This window comes from Rhinopithecus roxellana, chromosome 3 (genome assembly GCF_007565055.1).
Source record: "Rhinopithecus roxellana isolate Shanxi Qingling chromosome 3, ASM756505v1, whole genome shotgun sequence".
In the NCBI taxonomy this organism is placed as follows: Eukaryota; Metazoa; Chordata; class Mammalia; order Primates; family Cercopithecidae; genus Rhinopithecus; species Rhinopithecus roxellana.
This window is the reverse complement of record NC_044551.1, coordinates 71,118,171-71,145,353: the sequence shown is the minus strand read 5'-3', so window position 1 is coordinate 71,145,353 and position 27,183 is coordinate 71,118,171. Positions and strand designations below refer to the sequence as shown.

The 27,183-nt window shown below is 41.9% G+C and overlaps 1 protein-coding gene across 4 annotated transcripts in view; it reads right to left on the bottom strand.

The window, feature by feature from the left end:
- Positions 1-27,183, bottom strand: part of EGFLAM (EGF like, fibronectin type III and laminin G domains) — a 201,040-nt gene that overhangs the window by 66,883 nt on the left and 106,974 nt on the right. For all 4 annotated transcript variants that reach the window (XM_030927902.1, XM_030927904.1, XM_030927901.1 and 1 more), the window contains exon 6: positions 21,662-21,828. In XM_030927902.1, the coding sequence (XP_030783762.1) occupies positions 21,662-21,828 (167 nt within the window). The remainder of the gene's footprint in view (positions 1-21,661; positions 21,829-27,183) is intronic.

Here is a 27,183-nt window from a genome sequence, read left to right as displayed (position 1 = left end):
TACACCATCCTTTCCTCTGACTCAAGGGCTTTGCAGAACCTGTTCTCTATGCTTAGAAATCTTATCCCTCACTGCCCATCCTTTTACCTTTTAATTATTTTATATTTCTGTTCAAAATCACTTTCTTAGGGATGTTTTCCCTGTATCCCAGATAAGGTCAGGTATGTTCTCATAGCTCTCTCCTTTTTAGTGGCATTATGAGTTTGTAATTTTATGCTTATTTATGTGATGATTTCATAAATGCAATTCTCCCACCAGACTGCAAAATCCTTGAGGAAATCAACACTATCTATTTTCGTTTCTGTTGTACCATCAAAACCTCACTCACTCCTGACACATTTTAGGGACTTACAGAATGTATGGAAAATAGAAACAGTGAACTTTTGGGGTAGTTTAGGCATAATAAAAATATATGACAGCAGCATTCATCTAGGTTCTTAACAGCAAAAGTTCAGGCCCAAGGGGAGCCACACCTTTCCAGGATATTGAGGAAGTCATTCTGCAGAGTGTTCCTGGAAAATAATCCATACCCAGGGCACCTTCTGGAGTTGATGTTCCCAGTGGCTCTTCCGCATTAAGTCACTTTGGCTTGGGCTATATGCTTCAAGTAAAGTCAGTCCTGCTACCCTTGCCTAAAATTGACTGAATCAGGATCTATGCCTGATCTTATAATGACCACATCCAGTCATTATACATTATGCAAGGACCTCTGAGGGTCCCTGGTATGACAATCTATGCTTCATGTTGGAAGGTAAGGTAGATATTCCAACCTCAGCTCCCTCCTCTCTCACCTGCTTCTGCTGTAGATACTACAGAAGTGAAGTACTGGATTTCTAAGCCCCCTTTGTTCATGGGGTGGGGGTAGGGAGAGTCATAGTGACTCCAGTTTGGGTCACTAAGATGCACGAGGACACCTGTTGGAACTTCCCAGCTTTCTGTATTTGCTTAGGCAGTGAAGGTGCTTGTGATAGCTGGAGCTGCAGCAGCTAATGCATTCCTAATTGAAACATGGTGATCAAACAGCTCAGTTAGACCCTGTCTTAGAAAATATTGAATCTGATGCTGGACATGGTAGCTCACACCTGTGATCCCAGCACTTTGGGAAGCTGAGGTGGGAAGATTGCTTGAGCCCCAGAGTTCAAGACCAGCCTGGGCAACATAGCAAGACTTCATCTCTATAAAAAATAAAGATAAAATTTTTAATTAAAAAAATATTGCAACTGAGTGCATGCTGTGTGAGTGAGGCACAAGAGCTACTGGGTGACTTACCTAGTAGTTGGGTTCTGCATGAAGAAGGCCTGCTCAGCACCAGCCAGTACAGGAACTCAGGGGCTGCAAAGATGTGGATGGCTTCTGTTGCTCCTCCCTTTCCCCCAAATAATCTGCTGGAATCAGTCCCTTCCAATCTGAATGAATCTAATGAATGCAGCAGTTTGTTTTTATGATGGTAGGGTTGCGAGTGGTGGGGGAAAGTAGCTCTAAGTACCGGCCATAGGCAGATATGTTGTTCTTTTATGCTCAGCACGTTTCATGAAACTCTTATTTGACCACAGCCTAAGAATGGCACCTCAGGCACCCAGTGACTTCCACAGCCCTCACCTCAAAGCTTCTCAGATGCCTTTATCTTTATGCACGTCCACACAGCAGAAGCGCAAACAGTGCGTAACCCCTGTGGGGTGTTGCCTTTTGAAGTACATAAGCTGGTCAACCAAACACATGCCACTGTGTCTTTCTCTCTCAGAGTCTCCCTTTCTAAAGATAATGGGGCCTTGGAAAGTTAAGTAGATGGCCAGAGACCAAGGTGTTATGCACCTGCTTCTCTACCACCTGCTGATGGAGGAGATACATAGGCAAAGCATAATGGGAGAAGCAACTGTGAACACAGCAGGAAAACCCAGGGCCATCTTTCCATCATGGTGTGCGAGAAATTTCAGGCTTGGAGCCTCTGTGTGTTTAGAGAATAATGAATAATAATTTACTGGCAACCTTCTGTGCCAATACTTCAGGACTGGAGGTGGGGTGGGCAGTATAAAATTCAGACAGGTGATTAAAACATTTCTAAACAGCTGAAATGGTGGCTGACATTAGGAATTCAGTGCTATGTACATGGCAGGCACTCAATATGTATTTGTTAGATGAGTGAGTAAATTAGTGAGTGAATGTTTTCTATACGAGCCAAATCTTGCAGGGTGCTCTGCACACAGCAAATGCAAAATAAATGTTAGTTGAAAGACCCCAGTTATAATCTGATATGATCTATGTATCTAGTCAGTTATTTTCACTGGGAGTTTGGTAGCAACTGTAAACTGACTGTTAATGAGAGAAAACTATTTCTCGTAGCATCAGGAGGATATGGCTTTAAAAGGAAGCTTGTGCTTTGGCGGGTTCTCTCTCTCTCTCTCTCTCTCTCTCTCCTTCTGTGGGATAATCTGGCTGTACATATCACATTCCTTATCATTTGCACTTTTTAAAAAGAAATTTAATGGCATATGATTATGTTTATGGGACAACATTATGTTTAGAAAAAAGGTGGATCATTGGTGTTTACATATGAGTAGCTGGGGGTGGGAGCAGGTTGGGATGGGTTGAAGAATGAATAGGAGGTTTTTAAAAAGTGGGTACAGTGATTGCAAACACAGTAACTCTAGCTTGAAGGAAGGCAGGGAGATGGAATGGTAGGTGGCAGGTTGTGAGCATAAAGAGAGTCTTTCCTGTGAGTAGGGAACACACGTTTGTGTCCTTATGGGGATGATCTGCTAGAAAAGCAAAGATGAAAAGATAAATCATTTGGAGACACAGGGTAACTAACTGAAAATTGACATACGTGGTATGGTCTCCAATTGGCTCCCTAGAAAAGAGGGCTCAATTCACACCTTGCACTGATAAATCAGGAGCTAGAACAGGGAAAGTGAAATGGCAAAGAGAGAGCAGATGTAGCTTGTCGGTGGCTCACAATTCAGTGGGAAGGGAGACTTACACTCCTACAGCTGCACAGCAAGAGGGCTGAAGCTAAGATGTGAGCACCTGAGTCTGTGGAGCTTCTCTGTTCCTTAAAGTGGCTTCACATTTGAGTACCAACCATGGTTCAGTTCTCCTTTAGGTATTCGGATGGGCGAGTTGTTCACACCAGAGACACTTACACTCTCTCTTCTCACTCTTTAAAGACAAAGTGCTAGGAGAAAATAATCGTCCAGACACAATCCTATATTCAGCCTGGGCAAGATGGTGAGACCCTGTCTCTCAGAAAAAAAAAATTTTTTAATTAGCCAGGCACAGTAGCTCACACCTGTAGTCCCAGCTACTCAGTCGGGGAGCTGAGGCAGGAGAATCCCATTAGCTCAGGAGTTCCAGGCTGTAGTGATCTATGATTGCGCCACTACCCTCCAGCCTGGGTGACAGCGAGACCCAGTCTCTACAAAAAAAAAAAAAAAAAAAAAAAAAAAAAGGCCAGGCATGGTGGCTAACACCTGTAATCCCAGCACTTTGGGAGGCCGAGGCGGGCAGATGACCTAAGGTTGGGAGTTCAAGACCAGCCTGACCAACATGGAGAAATCCCGTCTCTACTAAAAATACAAAATTAGCTGGGCACGGTGGTGCATGCCTGTAATCCCAGCTTCTTGGGAGGCTGAGGTAGGAGAATGTCTTGAACCTGGGAGGCAGAGGTTGTGGTGAGCCGAGATCATGCCATTGCACTCCCACCTGGGCAACAAGAGCGAAACTCCACCTCAAAAAAGAAACACAACCTATATTCAATTAAATGGTTGTTCAATGGAAAGACTAAAACAGAGACATGATCACAAAGCCCGAGACAGTTTATCACTAACAGATCTTTAAACGTTTATTCAAAAGTATATTTCAAGACAAAGAAGGAAAGAGTAAGATGCGAAGAGTTGCGGGCACAGAAAGTGGTAAATCTGTAAATAAATCTAAACAAGCATTGAGTTTAAAAAATGTGGTCACTAAACAAGGTAGAACAAAAATACTGAAAAGTAACATGTAACACAAGAAGGAACTGATTTGGACTAAAGCTGCTAAGGCCCTATTGATACAGAAGGGCTGGGCTCTTGGCTAAACCCCACCCTTAGGCCTGGAACCACAGCCCTAAGTGAAAACAGCTGACCCCGTTTTTCCACCCAAATGTTGCCTTTTTGGCTTGCCTCGCCCCTGTCCTGTGCCCATAAGACTTCAGCTGGCAGAGCAACACGAGTGGCTGAGCAGCAAGGATACAAGCAGCTGAACAATGAGCAGAGAAGCAACTGAGTGTTGGAGACTACAGATAGATGGATAGGCGTGGCTAACTTCAGACAGTGCGGCTTTGGAGAGGGGCCTAGCAGGAGATGGCTGGGCTTCAGGGAAAGATCACCTTCCCATCCCCTTTCCAGCCTCCCTTTCCGCTGAGACCCACCCACCGCTCAATAAAGTCTTGTGTATTCACCACCTTTCAAACAGAGTTTGTGTGACCTGATTCTTCCTGGACACCGGACAAGAACCCGGGTGCCGAGAGGGCTGGGGCTGCCACCCTGACCCTCTACTAAGCTGGTTGGCTCTTGGCTGTCTCTGGACGGCAAGGCTGAAAAAGCATTGGTGGTAACATGCTTGGACGCTGCTGCGGGGCCCGCACAGAGCCTGCTCCACCAGGGAGGCGCGACCAGCCAGTGCCAGCATTCATTCCCTCTGGTTCCCGCACTCTTCCTCCCGCGAGCACTGGCCAGTGGTGGGCTGAGGGCAACTAGCCACTCCAGTTCCAGCCTACGAAGGGAGTCAAGTGAACTAACCTGTCTCATCATTATTGTTTTATTATTGTTTGAGAGGAAGATAATAGATTGTGATGAACTTTAGACTGTTTAAGTTTGAGAGTTTACAATTTATGGATGGTAAATTAAAGAATATATACTTTCATCCTAATACAGGGGAAGAAAGGACTAAGAAAATACAGTCAATCCTAAAGAAAATAGAAAAGGGCCGGGTGTGGTGGCTCATGCCTGTAACCCCAACTCTTTGGGAGGCTGAGGCAGAAGGATCACTTGAGACCAGGAGCTCAAGAACAGACTGGGCAACATAGTAAGATCCCATCTCTACAAAACAACATTAAAAGAAATTAGCCAGGCATGGTGGCACATACCTGTAGTCCCAGCTACTTGGGAGGCTGAGGTAAGAGGATCACTTGAGCCTGGGAGGTCAAGGTAGCAGTGAGCTATGATTGTGCCACCACATTCCAGCCTGGTGACAAAACAAGACTCCATCTCAAAAAAATAATAAAAAATAAATAAAGAAAGAAAGAAAATAGGAAAACAGCAGAAACAAAAATCCTTCTCCAATAAAAAATGGAAAAAGCAGAGTAAATATAATAGCACAAAATAAAAAATAATACATGTCAGCCATTATAACTATAAATGCAATAAACTTGTCATTTAAAAAACAGTGCTTGTCAGATTGGATTTAATACATTTGAGCTACATGCTGTTTCCAGAAAGTATCTAAAACATAACATACAGAAACATCAAAAGTAAAAGAATGCAATATATATTCCAGGCAATAGATAAGAGAAAGCTAGTGTACCTATATAATTACTGGACAATGTAAATGTTAAGGGGGGAAAAAGTATCATTAATGATAAGATGGTTATTAAATAATGATTAAAAGAATCACCAGGAATATAACATGATTCTAAACTCTATGCACCCAATCTCACGGCCTCACATACATATCAAGAAAAAAACTGAGAGAGGTGTAGGGAGATAGAATGAGAAATTGTAATGTATCCTCTTAGTAATTGATAGATCAAGCTAACAAAAAATGCATAAGGATAGATAAGATTTGAACAATATTAAAAATCTTGATCAAAAAAACTTAAACAGACTTCTGAATATAAGAGAGTTGGGAATAAATCTAACAAAAGCTATAAAGAACTTCTGGTTCCTGCACTCTTCCTCCACGAGGAGTAGCCAGTGGTGAGCTGAGTGAAACGAGCCACTCCAGTTCCCGACCACGAAGGGGGTTGAGGGAACTAACCTGTCTCATCATTATTGTTTTATTATTGTTTGAGAGGAGGGTAATAGATTTTGATGAACTTTAGACTGTTTAAGTTTCAGAATTTTCTCCATAATGGAGAAAATTATTAAAGTACACTAAAAGACTCTGTAGAAAATCTAGATGAGATATAATGTGGTGATTAAGTCAGTGATTCTATATCACAAAGATGTCAGTTCTTCCAAAATTAGTTTATAAATACAATATAATTTTCATTTTAAAAATTCAATATATTTTCATTTTTAAAATCCCAACAGAATTTTTCATGGAATTGAAAAACTGATTCTAAAATTTCTATTGAAAAGCAAAGAATCAAGAAAAGAAAAGGCATTGTGGGCCAGGCATGGTGGCTCATGCTTGTAATCCCAGCACTTTGAGCATTTGGGGGCACAACAGAGTACTTGATTTCAACTGGGGGTGATTTTGGTCCCCAAAGAATCTTATGTATTCAGAAAAAAAAGGTTATTTTCACTGAAAAACTCATTTGCGTTTTTTGTTGTTGTTTTTAGTTTTTTGTTTTTTTCTTGAGACCCTGTGGGATCTGACTGCAGTAGAATGAGCCTGGGATACTGATCCCCAAACTTTCTTAGCTTCTGTTGGGTTTACAACCAGGTTCCTGTGGGCCACTGTGTCACTGCACAGACTGCCTTCAGTCTAACCGCACGATTTTCACACATGTGGCTGGGACATGCAGCAGGACACAGCAGGTGTTCCTGGTCAGGAAATGTTCTCGAGGCACTAAGAAAGGCAAAGACATCCCAGTACTTCCGGCTTACATAAGGAAATAGTTCAGGGAACAGATGAAGAAACTCCCCATTTGGGAGTATGGGAGCAACACTCACACTGCTCTCAAGAGGAACCAACAGAAAATGGATGAGAACAGAGTGGTGTAACCACGCACATAAGTGGGGTCTCTGCAACAGAGAGGAGGACAGAAAGTGCAAGGATCACTGGCTAGAGAGTTCCATAAATCCAACGCTCATGGTGACTGTAAGACCTTCAGAGAGTCACATAATCTGGTGGTGTCTCAGTTCCTTATCTGAAAATTGTGGAAGTCTGGCTAGGTTCTTCAATGACTCACCAGTTTCAAAATTCTATGATTTCCATTTGGCATTCTACCTTTTTCTTTTCATGTCTGTTCTCCTTAAAGCAATACAAAATTGCCTCCTTATTCCTTCTCCTTCCTCTCCACTGAGTTCCACCATTGTAGCCACAGCAATCCTGCTTAAAATAGAAGTCAGGCCATGTCATTTTGCTGCTCAAAATTTCAACATCTTGACCTTTAACTTTGAATAAGATTCAAAATCTTCACCAGGACCTATAAGGTTTGACATGCTCTGACCTCTGGCAAACTTTCTGACCTCACTTCCTATCATTCTTCTCACTCACCATGTTCCCACCATGTGGGCCTCTTACTGTGAGCTTCCAGTGTCCTCTGGGCTCTCACCCCAGGACCTCCGCATTTGTCACTCCCTCCACGTAGAGGGATTCTGCTCAAATCTCTCTTTGAGAGAAGCCTTCCCTGATAGCCTATCCCAAGCAGCAGCTCCCACTATCCTCTACACCCTCTTAGCCCTTTACTTTTCCTCTTTTCACTTATCATTACTGATGATATTATTTATATAATTGAATGTGATACAGACTTATTTCACAGACTCTCCCACAGATATACCTCATGAGGGCAGAGACACTATTGATCTTGTTTACTGCTAAAACCCCAGCACCCAGAAATTACCTGGGCATAAACAGGCATCAAATATATATTTGGGAAACTGTGTGAATACGTGCTTAAACAAGTGAAATAATCAATGTAGAGTCAGAAATTAGGTTCTTTACTTTCTTGAACATCACCCAAACAGTTTTCAGGAGTGATGTTAGAAAAAAAAAAAAAAAAAAAAAAAAAGGCCTGACAAATTTGTTTGTATCACCCACTCTTCTAATTTTCATTGTTCTAATTCTTTCTGAATTTGCCAGCTCTTTATTTCATTTTATTTTGGAAAGAAATGTACTGTACCAGTTTTTTGCATCATTTGGACACAGCATTATAAATAAAATGCTATAAACGCCAAAGGTCGCTGAAGAAATATCTGTTTTTGTTTGAGGACGTTTGGTTGCAACAGAAAAAAAATCTAAAATTAGTTGCCCTCCCCCATGTTGGTTGGGACTTTGAACCATAGAAGGTGCCCTCTATCTGATGTAATCTAATGGCTCTGCTCTCAAGGTCAACCACTTCAGGTGACTCCAGACTGAGTCGTTAAGGGCTCTTCTGGCTCTGTAAGTCTGGGAACTACTGCCATCTGCTGGATGACTGTTGGTACTTCCTCCTGAGCAGCTGTGCCTGGCGGGCCCCGGCACTCTCTAAGGAACCTGTGATCAACATCAGTGATGGGAGATACGATCCACGGAGCCAAAATGGAGACATAATCACATTTTAAAATATGGTAGGTGCTTGGACTAGAGTTCAAAAGCAGCACTAATCTATGTTCTAAGACAGGCCTCTTGGCTCCTCATACCAGTGGGAATTAGAAGCCGGTATCACCAAAAAATTCCAACTGGGGCTCAGATGTAGAGATAGAGCCTTACAGCAGCTGACTTATTTTTCCTTTTGAAAAAACATTTTTATCTCAAAAGGTTTATATGAATATTATGTGTTAATAAGAGATTAGTGCAACATAGGCTATTGGTTAAATTTGTGAAATAGCAGGTAAGAGACTTGGGTTCAGAATACCATTCACTTGCTGATCAGCTGTGTATGTCAGTCTATCCAACTAGAAACTAAGGGAGAAATAATGGTGCTGGCCCACTCTGTTTCAAAAAGATACCAGAAGGGTAGATGAACTTGGACAACCAAAAGACAAGTAAGATTACCATCAAGAGGCCCAGTTTTGTTTACACCAGTGAAGCAATCCAAATGTCCATCAATGAGGAATTAGTTCAATAAATGTGGCACACCTTTACAATGGAATATGCTGTTATTAAATTTTATGATGTATGCCTATATTCATTTGTATTTATATATGTATACAGTATTTTGTTGTACAGAAAATGTATATGTACTATGATTTCATCATTGGATTAAAAAAATTATGGAAGATAATATCTACCAAAATTTTAATAGTGGCTATATCTAGATGCTGAGGTTAAAGATAATTTTCATTTTAATATTTTTTATGTTGCCTGAATTTTTTCACTAACAATAAGCATTATAGAGCACAATATCCTTTTCATTTAGTGATAACAAAAATACCATTTCTGTTTTGCAATTATTGGAATGGTTTCCTTACTTTCCCTGTTTGCCCTTACCCCTCTATATTCTACTAAGAGTAATTTTGTTAAAACCTTAGTAAGGTCTTTTCATTCCCCTGATTAAGCACCCCAAACCCTCCCAGTCTTATCCCTCTCTGAGAAAAAGCCAAATCAAATGGGTTCCAATGGGCTCCAGGTCCCTAACCAGCATCCACCAACTGTGCCCTCCCTCTCTAACCTCATCTCCTTTGACTTTTCTCCCCCAGAACTCCCTTCTCCAGTTACACTGACCTTCTTGTTCTTCTCTGAACACGCTTGAGGAATCGAATCTTTAGACAAAAGGAATCTCACTAATTTTAGGAATCAAGTGGCAGATTCTGGACCAGAACCCAGTTTGGTGATTACCTTTTCATACTTGATTCCTAAAATTCCTCTGTCCTTCTACACCCTGCCCTGTGCCCTGGGAAGCTGACCTGCCTGGCAGGACTTGTGTCCTGCCCATTAGGAAGCACCAGCAAGAAAGAAGACAGAGGAAAAAGAGTCACAGTGTTTCCCTAACTTCTACCCTGTGAGGTTGTCATGGGACACATGTCTGAAGGTCACAGCTCTTGCAGGATGGCCCTCCTTGTCCATCTGGATACTGGTCCCAATTAGCACATGACCAAGCTTTTGCAAACAGTCCCCTCATTAAACTTGCTTCAAATCTCCAAGTACTTTCGCCTCTATTTCGTGCCAGGAGCCTGATGAGATCCCTAGAAAAGTCATCTTTTCTCCCACAGTTGCTTCTCATTTATATTTGTCCATACGTGTTTCATATTTGGTTGCATTATCAGACGAGATCCATGAAACTCAACCACCATGCACCGCGTCCCTCCTGTGTCTGTCACTGTGCTAAGCTGATTTCATAGACCTCCTCTCTTTGTGCTGAACAACAACTGTGGCCCTACTCTTTCATCAAAGAGCTGAAACGATTCCAGAAGTTAGACGCTAAGAAATGATTCCAATGAAGAACTATATAAAAGCAAGAAATGCTCCAAAGGAAAGAAGAGAAAAGATTAGCCATGACACTATGAGTGTGAAGGAAAGAGAACAAAATGGATAATAAAGTAAATGAAAGGAAACAAAGCGAAAATAGGCAGGATATTTGTACATGGATATGAGTGTGGATATCACCTCAATATATTAATGTTTAAAAATCAATTGAGTGGAATAAACAGTACATAGTTGCACATTCTGTGGCCATGAAATATCAGCCGACTGATTGACCAGATACTCCAGTTGAAATCAGAGCACCATGAGTTCCTTTCCTTTGAAAACTTACAACTCCTTATCATTCGCTTTACTCTCTCTTCTCTACCTAGCCAGAGGGGGTAAAATATCAGTGTCCTGATTATAAGTAAATGTATGATAATGTAAGATGCACAAAGGCCTCAGAAGAGCAATTAATAGGTATTTAAACAGCAAAGTGAATCATTCCCTGTAGAGCCAATAAAGTTGTGCAAATGAACGTTGCTCAGATTTACATGCATGGAGTCATCAGCAAATCAATAGAACGATTGCCATGGAGGACACCCTGAATGTAAAATCACATCTGAAGTTATATTCATGCTCAAATGCAAACTGAAAGTGCAGATTCGTCTAGGCTATGAGTGAAATAAATTATTTATCACTCCTCCTGTTCCCTTTTTCATCTCACGTTCTAAAGATTTACAAAGCCATGAAGCTCCCTGAGGTACTGGCCTATCCCATGCTGCTGTAGTAATGCCTAGCAAAGGAACCTCCCCCTCAGTTTGCTTTTTCTCTTTCTCCAATGTCACCAGCACAAATCTGTTCCAAAGCAGTTGGATTGCAGGCTCTCCAGGTCTCTTCTTTAAGAACGTTTACGTGAAAATTAAATCACAGAGAGCCCTATCAAGGGAACAAGTTCATTAGTATGTGCTAATTGATTCCTTAAAAGCTTGACAAAATTGTTATCTAAAAGGGGATTTACCAAATTTCCTGAACAATTTCTTGAAAATTTAGGGAAAAATACCCCAGCAGTATAGTATAGAGGTCAGTAAACTATGGCTCACGGGCCAAATTCAGCCTGCTCTCTGTTTCTGTAACAGCAGTTTTTACATTTTCAGAGGTTGGGGAAAAAGTTTAAGAATAATAATTTCTTGTGACACATAAAACTTAAATTCAAATCTCACTGTGCATAAATAAAGTTTTATTGGAATACAGCTATGCATAATTATTTATTGTATGACTGCTTTCCTGCTATGACAGCAAAGTTGGCCTAAAAATCCTAAAATATTTACTATCTTGCCCTTTATAGAAAAATTTGCTGACCGTTGTCTAAGTAAATGGTTATTTTGGGGAAGACTAAAAACAAACAAAGCTAGCAGCACGATACTGTAACTCTAGACTTTTTTTTCTTCTTTTCCTTTTGCCTGAGTCTAGAATGTGCTTAAGTAGTAAGCGACATGAAATTTTATTGTTGTCAGAGCTTGTGACTTGCAGTTTTAATTCTCTGACATCTGATCAATACAGTCTTTTAAAACTAAGCAACCAACTGAAGGAGTTCAGGAAGTGTCCCCCCAACACAAGCCGCTTTACTGTGCTGATTGCCTCACACTGAGGGCACCCAGGGAGCAGCAGATTCAGGGAGGGGCTTTCTTTTATCTGCCTGAAGACTGATCACCCAAAAGGAATGCAATTGCCAAGGGATCCCCTCCCCAGAATCTCATTACCGGAGAAGATTAACTCCTATCTCTGGAGGGAAAACTGGGGGTTAACACCACACCCAGACAGATTGTCATGGGCTATCTGTCACCTATTCTTCGGAGGACCCATTCATCATTTACTCTCTCCTGTGTTCTCTAGTCCTTCCTCCCCTGTCTACAAGCTTCTAGATCCCACTGAGTTTGGGGGTATTCACTTTTTTTTCCTTGGATGCCCCTGTGCATATAAGAAATGTGTGTACCTTTTCTCCTCTTACTCTACCTGCTGTCCGTTTATTTCATATGCTCAGTTATTAAACCCTCTGTGGGTAGAGGGAAAGTCTTCCCTCCCCGACACAATCAAGCCCCATCCTAATGATTCTGTTGGACCTAACTCATAGGGCTTCCTCCATTCTGCCACTTCCCAGTGAGGAAAGTTTTTGTTCTTGTACTTCTGTTTCTGAATTCTGGCATTCTGATGTCTTCCCGTTCCAAGAACAGAGCTCAGGGCCTGGAGTCTAAAGAAAAAGCTACAGAACCCCCAGCGGCTGCCCCTGTCAGTTACACCATCCTTCAGTAACTATGCCTGGAGGGAACATCTATTAACATCTCCTTCATCCTGAAGAGTGGTCAGATGCCTTAACCTCTGTTCTACTTGTGTTTTCTTAAAATAACCCTGAGAAGTAGAAAATATCACCTATCGCAGGCATTACTGTACCCATTTTAGAGATGAGTAAGCTGAGGCCCAGAGATACTAAGTGGCTTTTCTGAGGAGGTCCCGCAGCAAGGTGGTAAGAGGACAGTTTTCCTGGACCTCAGACCCAGATTTGCTGGCCAGATTCTGCCCCTTGCAAAGGTACAGATGTTTGGGGGCAGTGAAGAGCATATAGGTTGGCAAAAACTTTTCATAGGTATAGATTGAAAGAGGCTGCAGCTGTATGGAAGCTGCTAGAGAGTGCTGATAAGTCATGGGGACTTTGGAGCACTTCCTGATTGCTCCCTAGCCATCCCCAGAACATGCCACTACCTTCTGTCTCCACTTGCTTCCCCTCTGCTCACTGCTGAAGCCAATTCAGGGGCATTGCCGCCAAAGAGGAGGCCTCGCTTGCGAACAGCGATAAGGGAGATCTATTCTGTGGCTCTACGACAACATGTACCCAGGGACCCTAGCATGCTGTAGCTGGTCTCCAGGCAGACAGGCAATGAAAAACAGGGGGCCAAATCTCAGAGCAAAAACTAGGCAAAAGCCAGACTCACACATGGACACTTATGGGACGAGTTTACACAACCAACAACAGCTGTACTAAGCAAGCAGGAAGGTGTAGAGAAGAAAAGAGGGGTGAGATGGGAGGGTGCTAGGGAACAGCATGTAATCAGATTTACTGTAGAAATCTGATTTGGGCTGGGTGCGGTGGCTTACGCCTGTAATCCCAGCACTTTGGGAGGCTGAGGCGGGCAGATCACCTGAGGTCGGGAGTTCGAGACCAGCCTGACCAATATGGAGAAACCCTCTCTTTACTAAAAATACAAAATTGGCCGGGCGTGGTGGCACATGCCTATAATCCCAGCTACTAGGGAGGCTGAGGCAGGAGAATCGCTTGAACCCGGGAGGCGGAGGTTGCGGCGAGCCGAGAGCGTGCTCCCACCTGGGCAACAAGAGTGAAACTCCGTCTCAAAAAAAAAAAAAAAAAAGAAATCTGATGTGAGCCAGAGGGAGTCTGTCTCAGCTCAGTGGAAGAGTATGTTTCTGAAACTGTAGAAGAAAACAGATTATAGGGAGAACAGTATGGCAAAAACCAAACGAAAACAAAACATCTCTCACACTTCCCTATGTAATCTCTGAGGATCTGAGACCATAATTAGCCTTATTAAGAGAAGAAGGGAAAAATAGTCTAGAAATGTTAATGCATATTATAATGATCAAGTAAGAACACAGGGGTAAAATGAGGGCTTGGTTTGAAAGAGGGTTAGAAAATGTCTCTCCCTTCATCAACCGCCTATCAGCAAACTGTACTCTTTTTAGCACTAGAATCTCACCTTTACAGCCTTGAATTTAAATTCACTGGGCTTGCTCTCTTCCTTCCTTCTTTCCTTCCTCCCTCTTTTACTCTATTTGCTTACCTTTTCCTTATTTATGCCACATTGCAATTCTGGGAGTTCACTTTTGCCTACGAACCTTGCCAGCAGGAAATTCACTTTTGGCCTATGTGGGTTTCCAGAACAACTGTTTCCTTTCATCTTGTCTTTGAATTTCCCATACAGTAGCAGTAGGGATTTATCCAATCACCAAAGTAATCACAGACTCTTAGCTAGTTAAGTCACTCATTTAGGTACTCAATAAATACTTACTGAGTGCAGACCTTGTCTAGGGTGTTGAGAACACAACGTTGATGGCTAGGAGTGGTGGTGCCTATAATCCCAGCACTTTGGGAGGCAGAGGCGGGAGGATCACCTGAGGTCAGGAGTTCCAGACCACCCTGGCCAACATGGTGAAACACCGTCTCTACTAAAAATAAAAATAAAAAAATTAGCTGGGTATGGTGACAGGCACTTGTAATCCCAGTTACTCAAGAGGCTGAGGCAGGAGAAGCGCTTGAACCTGGGGGGCGGAGGTTACAGTGAGCTGAGATCGCAACACTGCAGACTGGGTGACAGAGCGAGACTCTGTCTCAAAAAAAAAAAAAAAAAAAAAAAATAGAGAACACAACGTTGAGCGAGTTATTCCAGCTCCAATATAGACCTTATCCTAGAGAGGAGATACAGACAATACGATGCAAAAAATAGATTCAGGCAGTGAAAGTGCTATGGAGAAAATAAACCAGGGTATTAGGCTGAGACCACAGAAGCCTGGGGTCGGGCACAGTGGCTCAGGACTGTAATCCCAGAACTTTGGGAGCCACGGCAAGTGGATCGCTTGAGCCCAGGAGTTTGAGACCAGCCTGGGTAACATGGTGAAACCTTGTCTCTACAAAAAATACAAAAATTAGCCAAGCATGGTGGTGTGTGCCTACAGTCCCAGCTACTCAGAAGGCTGAAGTGGGAGGGTCACTTGAGCCTGGGAGGTGGAAGTTGCAGTGAACTAACATTACAGCACTGCACTCCAAGACCCTGTCTCAAGAAAACCAGAAGCTTATCTGAGAAAGTGACATTTGAGCTAGGATCTGAAAGGAGAAAGGGAGGAGGCTGGCAGCATGATCATAGGAAGATCTGAGGGAAGAGAGTTCCAAGCCCAGGAAACAGCAGGTGCCAAAGTCCCGAAGCAGAAAAGTGCAAAACAGCCTTTGCTGGGAACAGAACCAATATTATCTACTAGGAACTGATCTAAGGACACCAACTCACTTCAGTGAAGAATGTATTTGCTCTTTCTCTGTCTACACCATGAGGATAGTACCCTAGAAATTAAGTGGTTTTGGTGGTTAAGACCAAGTTCTATTCCTAGGAGAAGTTATATAATCCTAGAGTTGATTATACAGGTAACTTATTTTTAATTAAATTCCCATTTTTGGAAAAAAGAAGAAAGGCACGTGACTTTTTTACTTCTGCCATTTCTATTATTTACCATTCATGTTCTTTTTACTGGCTTTCATTCTACTCGATGAAAGAATGTACTCAACAAGCTTCAAGCTTGGTAATTGGTGGCCAGTGGATGCAGTGAATACATTTTTACAAAGCCCCCAGTTCTGCACACCAACTGCCTGATTTACCAGATCAAAAGGAAACTATAATGATGCTGGTGTTTCTTTCTTGCAGGGAAAAAAAAAAATACAGCAGGATGGGGGTAAGGAATGAGAGATCATGATTTGGGTCTTCTTTGTATTTCCTCTTGGAAACAAAACAGGTGCTGATTTGTGTGGAACGCCTCCCGGGAGAAGATGGATGTACATGTAGATGCATCATTATTATTCAAGGTCACCAAAATGATCCTAGCTCTCATTAGAGGACCTAGACATCAAAGTTTTTTTTTTCTTCCTGTTCTACTTATAATGTTGTGAAGCTGGAATTAGATGTTGTCACTGCACAAACTTCTCAACATTGCCATCATCCTCCTTTCTCACTTCAGCTAAGTGCCAGTTAATGATAATACTGGGCCCTGGCTTTCATTAACTACCAGCACAAGAGCAACTAAGATCTTCCAATTGCCCCATTAAGCAATTAATTTGCTAATAGTGTCTGGCATTAATAGGCCCAGAGGGAAGTAAAAGCTTCCCCAGTTAGTAGGGCTGAAGGGTTATCTTTTCTTATAAAAGAATTTAGCCCTAAGATAAACAGGCCACAGAGGACCCCAGGGAGTGGCCTGTGTCCTGGGTGGGATCTCAAGGTTCCCACTGGGCACTTAGCCTCAAGGGTCTCCTTGAACATTGTGTTGTGAAGGTGGCTGTTCAAGGAGCAAAGTGGGCATCAAATCAAGTCAATATTCATGGAGACAGAGAGGAGTGAGAGGAATGAGAATGGGGTAAGCCCAACATGCAGAAATACTGATCTCACAAATGGAGAGTGGTGTTCAAAGCATTTCTCTGTCTTGGTTTGGGACTAACTAATCTAAGGGGCTGCCAGCTGTAAAATACTAGGGCTATACTAATATATATGGGTTGACTTTCAATCAACATATATGTTTTACTCATATTTCTGTATGTGCAATTTACCTTATGAGTTTTTAAACCAAAAGCAAATGCAACAAGAACAAAAATAGACAAATGAGACTTAAACTAAAAAGTTTCTGCACAGCCAAAAAAAAAAAAAAAAAAAAAAATCAACAGAGTAAACAGACAACCTACCAAATGGGAGAAATCTTTTCAAATCATGCCTCTGAAAAAGAACTAATATCCAGAATCTATGAGGAAGTCAGCTCAAACAAGAAATAACCCCATTAAAAAGTCGGCAAAGGACACTGAAACCCCCTTTGCAAAAATTATAACAGAGGAAATTATGACAGTGAAATAGATCAGACTTAACTGACTCCATCTTGCTTTTAACCTTTAAGCTGTCTTTATTCATTCCTGGGCGTAGGCTGAACTAACATTGGGAAGGAATTCAGTTTATGACAAACTTCATATGGTTTGACTCTGAAACAAAATTGATAACAGCCCTTTCCCAAAAAGATCCCCTTCTTGACTGGGGATCAGTCAGCCTTTGTAGAACTAACAAACTAGCTATAAGATTAGAAATTACAGTTTAGGAATCATGCAGCCTCTGGCTCTAAGAGCTTGAGCCTCCCCAAATCGCTCCTGGGGATAACATCACTATTATAAAACCTAAAATCAGTGCTTGAGATATTTTGCAGACCTTGTACTGGATGGATCGGCTAACACCACCCTGTCTGGCAATCTGGCTCAACCAGTTTTGTGATCCCACCCAGGAAGAGAAGACAACATGACAACCTTACTTCAGTCCCCTAGGATTCCATCTCCAACCTGAGCAATCAGCACTCCACATTTCCCGAGCCCCTACCCACTAAATTATCTTTAAAAATTCCAATCCCCTCCCAGCTACTTGGGAGGCTGAGGCAGGAGAATGGCATAAACCCGGGAGGCGGAGCTTGCAGTGAGCTGAGATCCGGCCACTGCACTCCAGCCCGGGAGACAGAGCGAGACTCCGTCTCAAAAAAAAAAAAAAAAAAATCCGATCCCCAAATGCTCAAGGAGACTGATTGAGTAGTAATAAAACTCTGGTCTCCTGCACAGCTGGCTTTGTGTGAAAGACTCTTTCTCTATTGCAATTCCCCTGTCTTGAAAAATAGGCTCTGTTTAGGCAGCCGGAAAGGTGAACCGTTGGGTGGTTACAACACGAACAGATATTTCTCAAAAAATGACATACAAGTGGCCAAAAACTCATGAAAAAATGGTCAGTATCACTAATCATCAGAGAAATGCAAATTAAAGCCACAGTGAGATATCTATCTTACACCAGTCAGAATGACTAGTCAAAAAAACACTACTCTGAATATCCTCACTCCTCCCCTTCCCCACCATCTACATGAATGTTTACTTGACTTGATGGCAACTTTGCTACCAGATGTTGGCATGAATGTGGAGAAAAGCGTAGGCTTATACACTGTTTGTGGGAATGCAAATGAGTACAATCTCTATGGAAAACAGTATGGAGATTTCTCAAAGAACTAAAAATATAACTATCATTGAGCCAGCAATCCCACTACTGGGCATCCACCCAAAAGAAAAGAAATCATTGTATGAAAAAGACTCCTGCACTTGCATATTTATGAAGCACTATTCACAATAGCAAAGTCATGGAATCAACCTAAGTATCTATGAAAATTTGATTGGATAAAGAAAATGTGGTACACATACACCATGGAATATTATGCAGCCATAACAAAGAACAAATTCACGTCCTTTAAGCAACATGAATGAAACTGGAGGTCATTATCCTGAGTGAAATAACTCACAAACAGAAAATCAAACACTGCATGCTCTCACTTACAAGTGGGAACTAAACAATTGGTACACGGGGACATAAAGATGGAAATGACAGACATGAGGACTCCAAAAGGCAGTGGGGAGGTTGGGAGGAGGTGGGGGTTGAAAAATTACTACTTAGGCTCAATGGTCACTATTTGCGTGATGGGTACACTTGAAGCTCAAACCTCACCATTGTGCAATATATCCATGTAACAAACCTGCACATGTACCCTGTGAATCTAAAAATTAAAAACAAAAACAAAAGCAAGTTTTAGAGGTTTTATTCTGTGTTGTCAGTTTCCTTAGTCCATATATTCCACATGGACTATTCTCTGTTTTTATTAATTGTTGACGTTAACCATTCTCACATTACTTTGCATTAGAAGAATAATCTTCTCTATATGCATCTCACTCAGGGAAGCAGCTTCACAGTCAGCCAAACCCAAGTTCAAATCCTGCCTTTACAATGATCAATCTTGCCAAAATACATTACCTTTCAAAAACTCAATTTTTTTAATCCGTAAAAAGGGGACACTGTTCCCCCAGCACAGTGTTTCTGTGAGGATTAAATGAGTTTTGTAGGTAAATGGCGCAGCACAATGCCTGGCTCATAGTACACCTTCCCAGTGGTAGCTCTGATATTATTATTTTGTATTATTTGAAATTTATTAATTTGAAGTAATTTGTTAAATTGTTATTAATTTATTAAAATTTAATAATTTTAATTTAATTCAGATAGTGCTATTTGATAATTAGGTAATTTTATGTATGGGAAAAGCATGTTTTGGAAGCAAAATAATAGTCTAAACCAATACCAAAATAAAAAATGTAAATGTATCCCAGAATAAAGGGTTTTCCAAAATGTCAGAAATGACCAGAGAGAAAAACCACAATTGAAATATTAATTATAGCACACGCTTTTGTATTCATGAAACAGGGCATCTAATAAATTTTGTTATTCTGATCTGAGTAACTGTGTATACCTAGAAGCAGTAAAATTATGTCTGTTTAAGAAAGTTTCATAACTGAGAATTTTCACTGACTTAGCATTGTTTTGTCCACCTTCCCCACCCACAATTACTTTGAAATTTTAAAATTTTACTTCACATAACAGGCCAAGTATAATAAAATCTTACAGATCTGTAAAACACTTTCACATAACTTAGCCACTTAATCCAGAAAAGCAGAATCCAGCAATGGGGAAATTAGAATCAGAAACTCTAAGACCAGATCAGTGTTTCCATTAAAAAAGAAGCAGTATGAGGCCGGGCACCATGGCTCACGCCCGTAATCCCAGCACTTTGGGAGGGCAAGGAGGGTGGATCACAAGGTCAGGAGTTCGAGACCACCCGGGCCAAAGAGACCAGCCTGGCCAACACGGTGAAATTCCATCTCTACTAAAAATACAAAAATTAGCCAGGCATCGTGGTGGGTGCCTGTAATACCAGCTACTCGGGAGGCCGAGGCAAGAGAATTGCTTGAATCCGGGAGGCGGAGGTTGCAGTGAGCTGAGATCACACCATTGCACTCCAGCCTGGGCGACAGAGCGAGATTCCGACTCAAGAAAAAAAAAAAGAAGAAGCAGGAGCGGTATGAGAGGTGCCCCAACCCACCCATTCTTCCCTGACTGCAGTCTCTATGCGCACATCTAAATCAGCATGTGCTTGTTGTATCTCATCTTTATTCTACGTTCTTGACTCTATGGAGAAGGGGAAGCTAAAGGATAGACTGAAGGAGGTGAGCCTGGAGCAGCTCACAAAATGGAGCAGGCGTTCCATGGGGAGGGCAGGTGGAGACACAGCATCAAATGGCTGCTCACTTTGTAGTGCAAAAAAGACGAACTCAGTGTTTCAAAGTACTGTCAGCCCCTAGCTCCTGTTATTCCACAAAGTTCAGCCAAAGAGTAATCAAACAAGCCTTCCTTTAAATAGAATCGTTAACATTTCTTCCAGAAAGAAGGCTGTCAGCCCTTGGCATGTGGCTTGAAAATTTAAGCTTCTAAAGTCTAAAGAAGAAGAGTGAAAACTTTTTTTTTGTCTGGATGGTCAATAGTACTTATCGGGTGCAAGAGCATGTGCATATGTGTGTGCATGTGCGTGTGTGTGTATGTGTATGTGCGCATGTGTGTGTTTTGGAGTATAGCCTCCCTATATAACCCAACAATTTAATTTGACAAAAGGCGACCAGACATTCAAGGTTAGGGTAGGGGTTGTTTTCAAAGGAGCCAAAATCCCTCAGATTTGGGGAACCTCCTGAATCTCTACCCCTGAACACAGCAGTGACCCTGGATGTCAGCTGTGTGGGTGCTTTGTGAGGAGAGGAGTTTATTCAGCTCCGCTAACCAATAAAAACAGGGCTTCATGTTGGCGGGTTAAGCCAGCTACCAGGGCTGGCTCCTTTCTGACAGCACCTTTTCAGGGTAAAGAGGACCCAGAGGAACACCGGGCCCTACCAGAGGAATGTATTGGCAACACTGAAAAGATCAGAGTCTTCAAACAAAAAAGTGCCAACATTTCCGTTCTCAGCTCTCCCTGCTACACACGGTTCTAGGTTTATGGAAATATACCCTCCACTCCCCAGATATAAAAAACCTCTAAACCGGGCTGGGCTTGCCAAAGTGGTCTAAGCCCTTGGCAATCCAAGAATGGTTCTTGGCATCGTGTGGGAGTTTGTTAAAACCCAGACCAAAATCAGAATCTGACTTTAACAAAACCCCCAGGTGATTTGATGAACACCGGCCCAAGCATCCCCTAGGCACTATGAGAACTTACACCATTGGCTACAGCCCCAGCTCCATGTCAGCGCTCAACTTCTTTGATACTCCTCGACCATCATTCAGAGGAGTTAATGTTGTTTGAACATCCTTTATTTTCAGGCGAACACAAACCCTGAAGCCTCCAGGGGCCTTAGTGTTTTCTCCTACGGTTCTAAGATTAACTCATTTTCTCAAAATATGAAAAGGAGGGGGAAGGCTGCACATCATTTTGCTATGTGGTCTGTTGTGTGACTGTGAAAGAAAACTGACCTCAAACTTCCCAAGGATGCAACAAAAATAAATCCTCTGCTGACCTCCAGGACATAGAAACAGCCTGTGTCCCTCTTGACAGCCTCTAACTTCCAAAGGGCTGGGAAAACCGCAGGAGGAAAGCCTGGGGTTAGTCCTTTTCCAGGCTGTCCTTCTGTACAGCATCCAGGTCAAGCCAGTCTTCATGAGGCACACCCAGACAGGCAGCTCCCTCGGTCCCTCAGAAGGGCCCTGGTACTCACAGAGGGTCCGGATGATGTCGCTGGGCCAGCTGCGGGGGCTGGGGCCATGGGAATTCATTGCCCTCACAGCAAACTGGTAGTTGGTATCTGGATCGAGGCCCTTGATTACCATGGAGTCCATCTGGATCCGCTCCTGGATTAAGGTCCACCTCTTGTCGAAATCTGGCCTTTATTGATTAGAGAAAAAGAAGAAGCAGTAGTTCAGAAATACCAGAGGGAAGGGAAGCTAGCTGGCTGTGTAAACTAACAGCATTTGAACTCTGGAAGCAATACTCGTAAAAGTAAGTTAACATTTCCTATCTGAAATTAATCCTGATTTGAAATCACAAGTCATCATTTGCAAGTCCCTGCCGATAAAAACAAGGAGATTATTTTTAGGGTCAGTTGTAAACACTGCTTAAAGACCATCCGCTTTTCCTTGTAAGGCCCTCGCTGTGATGAAAAGATCTTCACACAGGAATTCACTTTCAAGGACTCTGCTTTCCAGATGTTCACAAACAATCCTCCCTTTGGCAGTCCCCATCCCCAGAGGTCAGAAGAACCCAGATTCCATCTATTCACAATCTGTTCACAAAATAAATATAAGTTTTATAGGGTGACTAATTGCATGAATTGTCATGGGAAAACCCAAGAAGAATCTGTTCACGGACATTCTTAGTCTTAAATAATTACACAGCGTGGCCAATGTGCTGAATTTTTACATGTCCTTTGGAGGACCCTTCAGAGAAGGCAGACCTTTGCTTAGAGCTCCCGTCTGGGAAGTAATAAACAGAAGGCGGGAGGATGAGCTCTGGAGTTCAAATCCTGACTCTCCTACTTACTAGCTGCTACTTAATTCCTTTAAGACTCAGTTTTCCCATCTGTAAAATGAGAATAATAAAAGGACCTACCTAAGAGGACAATCATAAAAATTAAATAAGATATATATCTCCAGCCTAGTACCTGGCATCAAATTGTAAACACTCAGCAGGCACCAGCCATTATTCAAGGGCTTATTCACAAAATGAGTAACTTACAGCTGCCTGCTTACTCTATACCTGCATGATCCAATACGGTACTACTACCCCATGTGGTAGTCCGTCAGCACTTGAAATGTGTCTGAATTGAGATGTGCTATAGTGTAAAATGTACACTGGATTTTAAAGAAAAATAAAAAAGAATGTGAAATACCTCAGTAATTTTTATATGGGTTATATATTCAAATGAGTATATTTTGGATACAGTGGGTTAAAATATATTACTGAAATTAATTTCGTTTCTTTCTTATTGCCCTTTAAGTGCCACTCTTAGAAAATATAAACTTACACATAGGCTTGCATTGTATTTCTACTGGATAGCTCTGCTCTATGTGGACATCCTAGCTGAAGGGGAGAAAAAAAAAGAACATTCCAGGTAATAAGAATTACAAGATAAAAGTTGGAAATAATTGTGCATGGCCTGAGGACAGTGTGAATGATCTAAGGGGAGTACAGGCTTTGTGCTAATAACATCAAGGGCTTTCCATCTACCACGCACCCTTCTAACTCATTTACTGCTCACAAATGCCCTATGCAGTAGGTACTAATATTAAACACCCCCACCTTTTTTTTGACAGATAAGGGAACTAAGGCACTGAATGGGTAAGTAACTTGCCCAAGGTCACATAGCTGATAAATGGTGAGGCCAACTTGGATTGGTAAGATGAGGTTAGATTTAGAAGACCCTTAATACTGGATGAAAAACTGGAGTGATGGCGGGTGAGAGGCAATTCCCCCATCCCTTTGCTTGCTCCCTGGCCGCCTCTCAGGTGTTCTGTTGTTAAACACCTCTGCCCACAGCTATTTAAAGCAAGGCAGGAAACAAAAAAGTTCTGTTTGTCTTTGATGACCAACTTACCAGGCAAGGAAATAAAGACTCATTTTGCTAAAAGAAGATGCCGTGGTGAACAGCTAATTTCCTTAATATGAACTCTCCCAGTTTTTCATTAGCAGGAACGATTGAAAGCCCGATGGAGTCCTTACGCCCAGTAAATGATGCTTCCTCAAGCTTACTGAGCTGGGAGTAGTGTGTTAATGTGTTTGGAAAAGCCGAGTTCACAGGGTATGCCCATGGAGGAAGCAGGGCTGGTTTCTCTTTCCTGATATTCTTTCCCCAAAGATGGAATTCTCATGTAAACTAACTTTATCATCAAAGAGAAAACCTCAGTGAGTAGAAGGAAACACATTTACAAACTCAAATTAGAACAAAATCACTTCGCAGAGGAAAACCACAGGGGATATCTAAAAGTAAAGTCAGAAAAGATGTGATCTTTAGATAAAACTCTCCTGTTATCCTTTGCTAAGCTTCCCTTGTGATATTTATAGAGGAAATAACCCATATCTATTCTCACAGTCTGCTGTTATTTACCCAGGACTACCTGCAAATACCTGCAACAATCTTTATGTAAAAACTACAGCAAAACTAAAAGGAGATGATTTTGTACATGTCCATTTAATGCAGAAAAGAAAAACTCTAATTTCCAGCAAACAAGAGATTGAAATCGTTAGCATTTATTTTTATTCTATAGAGTGAGAGAGATGAGCTCATGCAGATTGAATGCCAGTTCCAAACCTTTAACATTTTGCCTCTGATTTTGTCATGAGTTTTTTATTTGAATGTTTTTAGAGTCTCTTGAGGTACAAAAGTACAAAGGTGAGGCTGAGAAAGAGACGACCAGGCAAAAGTATTGTCTTAAATCATCTCCCAAAACAGCTTTATCTTTTTTTTTGACTGAAAAAATCACTTTATCCTAACTACAAAGTTGTTGGTCAGATCACTATAGCAACACTATCTTGGCAATGTATTCAACAATGAAAAGGCCAGAGGGTGAGAAGTTGACTGAGAATGGGCTGCCACCCCCGAGGGACAGGTGGACACCTGGCCAACTGGTGGGGTGGCTTAAGCCTGTAATCCCAGCACTTTGGAAGGCTGAAGTGGAAGGATAGCTTGAGCCCAGGGGTTCAAGACCAGCCTGGGCTATGTCTTAATTATGTTTGACTATGACTATGTTTAATTTAAAAAAAAAATTAGCCAGGCATGGTGGTACACGCCTATAATCTCAGCTGCTAAGGAGGCTGAGGTGGGTGGATTGCTTGAGCCCAGTAGTTCAAGACCAGCCTGGGCAACATAGTAAGACCTTGTCTCTGCAAAAAACTTAAAAAAAAAAAAAAAAAAAAAAGTTGGGGGTGGGAGGATTGCTTGAGCTTGGGAGGTTGAAGCTGCAGTGAGCTGTGATCGCACCAATGTACTCCAGCCTGGTGACAAAATGAGACCCTGTCTCAAAAAGAAAAACAACCTCAACAACAAAAAACATGGGCAGTCACCAGTAGGGCCTACACTTCAAGCATTTTGCCAAGTAGTGAGATAGGGTTGGGCCAGGCATCCTATACCTCAGGAGATCAGTGGCTCACCTTTGGAAGGTTACTGGGCAGGGGAGTTCAGGTGGGGAATAGAGAATGCAACCAGCAGTGGGTACTCAAAACCCAATTCATCAATTCACTTAATCAGGGCTCACTCACTGGTTCATTTTGCCACTTACCAATGGCATTGTTAGAATCCAACCTGGCTATCAGAGCTGGGTGAAATCTTAGAGATAATTTGGTCCGAGTGTCTGAGGGCTCTCAGAAATTGTATGCAAGATTTTACACATGAACACATTTCATTTTTCTAAGTAAAGATTCCTTCACTTTTATCAGATTCTCAAAGATAAAATTATGATCCCAAAAGCTTTGAGAGTCACTGATCTGACCCAGTCTCTCATTCTACCCACATGGTCACTGAAGAAAAATAATTTACCCAAAGTCACAGAACTACTGGGTGGTATATCTTTCTGTTTTAATTCCTTTCTTGAAGTGTTCTGACTACCTTGCCCATTGCCAATCTCAACCTTAGTGAGCAATCATTTTTCTTGATACTATCAAACCCCATAGGTGGCTGCCATGGGCTAGTCGATTGGTAAATGATGAATGATTATCAACCAGGCACCCAACACAAAAGTTATATTCCAGGAGGCTCCAGGGAAGTATAAGCACAGTTCCATTTTCAGGGAGTTTATAACCTAATAAACTGGGGATATAATACATCTGAGCATCAGTGCGGAAACAGTACCTCTAAGGATCAGTAGGAAGCCAGCGCAAAATTGCACATTTCAAGAACTGTATTTGAATAGGTCACTGTGAACTAGAATTCTGAGGGAAGTCTAAGTCCCAGAATCCACATCCTAGGGAGACATGGTTCTCTACGTTGATCACTAGGCAGAAGTTGCTCTAGACCCATCTCCACTTGATACAGAATCCAAAGAGTGGGTACTGCCGGCTTAGGTGGAGGAAACTTAGTAAGGATAGGATGGTGTCTTTACATAAGAGACAGACAAATAAAGACGGTGTAGAAAGCTTCTGTGTTTTGCATGTTGGACTAAGAGGCCCAGTGGTTTCTTACAGAGAAGCCAATGGCAGGAAAACCTTTTGATGTCCATTAGGAATGACTGATAAGGAAGCTGATTGCCTTGGAAGGGATGAGCTGTGCCTCGATGACTATCTTAAAGCAAAACTAGGTGGTCCTCAATCAGGGATGATAAAGTAACAAGTGACTTACTGATCAGAGTGGGAGCTACTTAATTCAGCATCTCTGACCTTGACTCACAGTAATACATTTTTCCATAGTAAATATATCTATGCACATGAATATGTATATTATATATGAGTACAAAGCTGAAAAAAGTTTCAATAAAAAATATTTAGCTTTACTACCTTATTCATGTTTCTCCTTTCTCTCCTTTTCCGTTCTTTTCTACTTCTTTAAAAAAACAAAATGCTGGTAAAGGACCACTAAATTGATCTTGCCCCTCACTGAAGTGCTGTGGCCTATAATTTGAAACACACTGCACTAAACTTTTCCTCCTAGAATACCTTAGATGGCATTTCAAACTCTACAATTCCAAAAATAAAGAAAGCAGGTGTCATTAGCCCCTGAGAGGAATCTGTTCCTTGGACTTGAATTCAGTACCAACACATGGCAAATGAAGCCTGTTCAACCTCAAAGCCTGTCTAGCCTCTGGATTCATCACATATCAGAGCTGTTTTTGAATGATTCACAGTAAGATATACACTGGACATTGTGACCCAATAAACACCACACACACACATACACCTGAAACAAGTTTCACAAAATGATTCTCCTTTTTACTGTGCGTGAGAGCCTGTGGTATTCTCTTTTCTATCCTATTTCACCTCTCGGTTTGAGAACTCCTGTTCCAGAAAGATGGAGCTGAGATGAAGAGTGAAGCTCAAGCATGTCATAGATGTTAACTAGGAAATTGCTAAAACTGGTTAAATCCTGCTAGGAAAATACTTTTGAGAGTGGAATTTGTTGGAGCAGGAAACTGTCCTCTAGGGGATACAGCAGAACGTCCAGAATAGCCTTGACAGTAGAGGCCACTCTACTGGCCTTAGAGGGAGGGGACCAGAATCCTAACTGTAGCACAACAGACACCTGTGGCTTCCTTC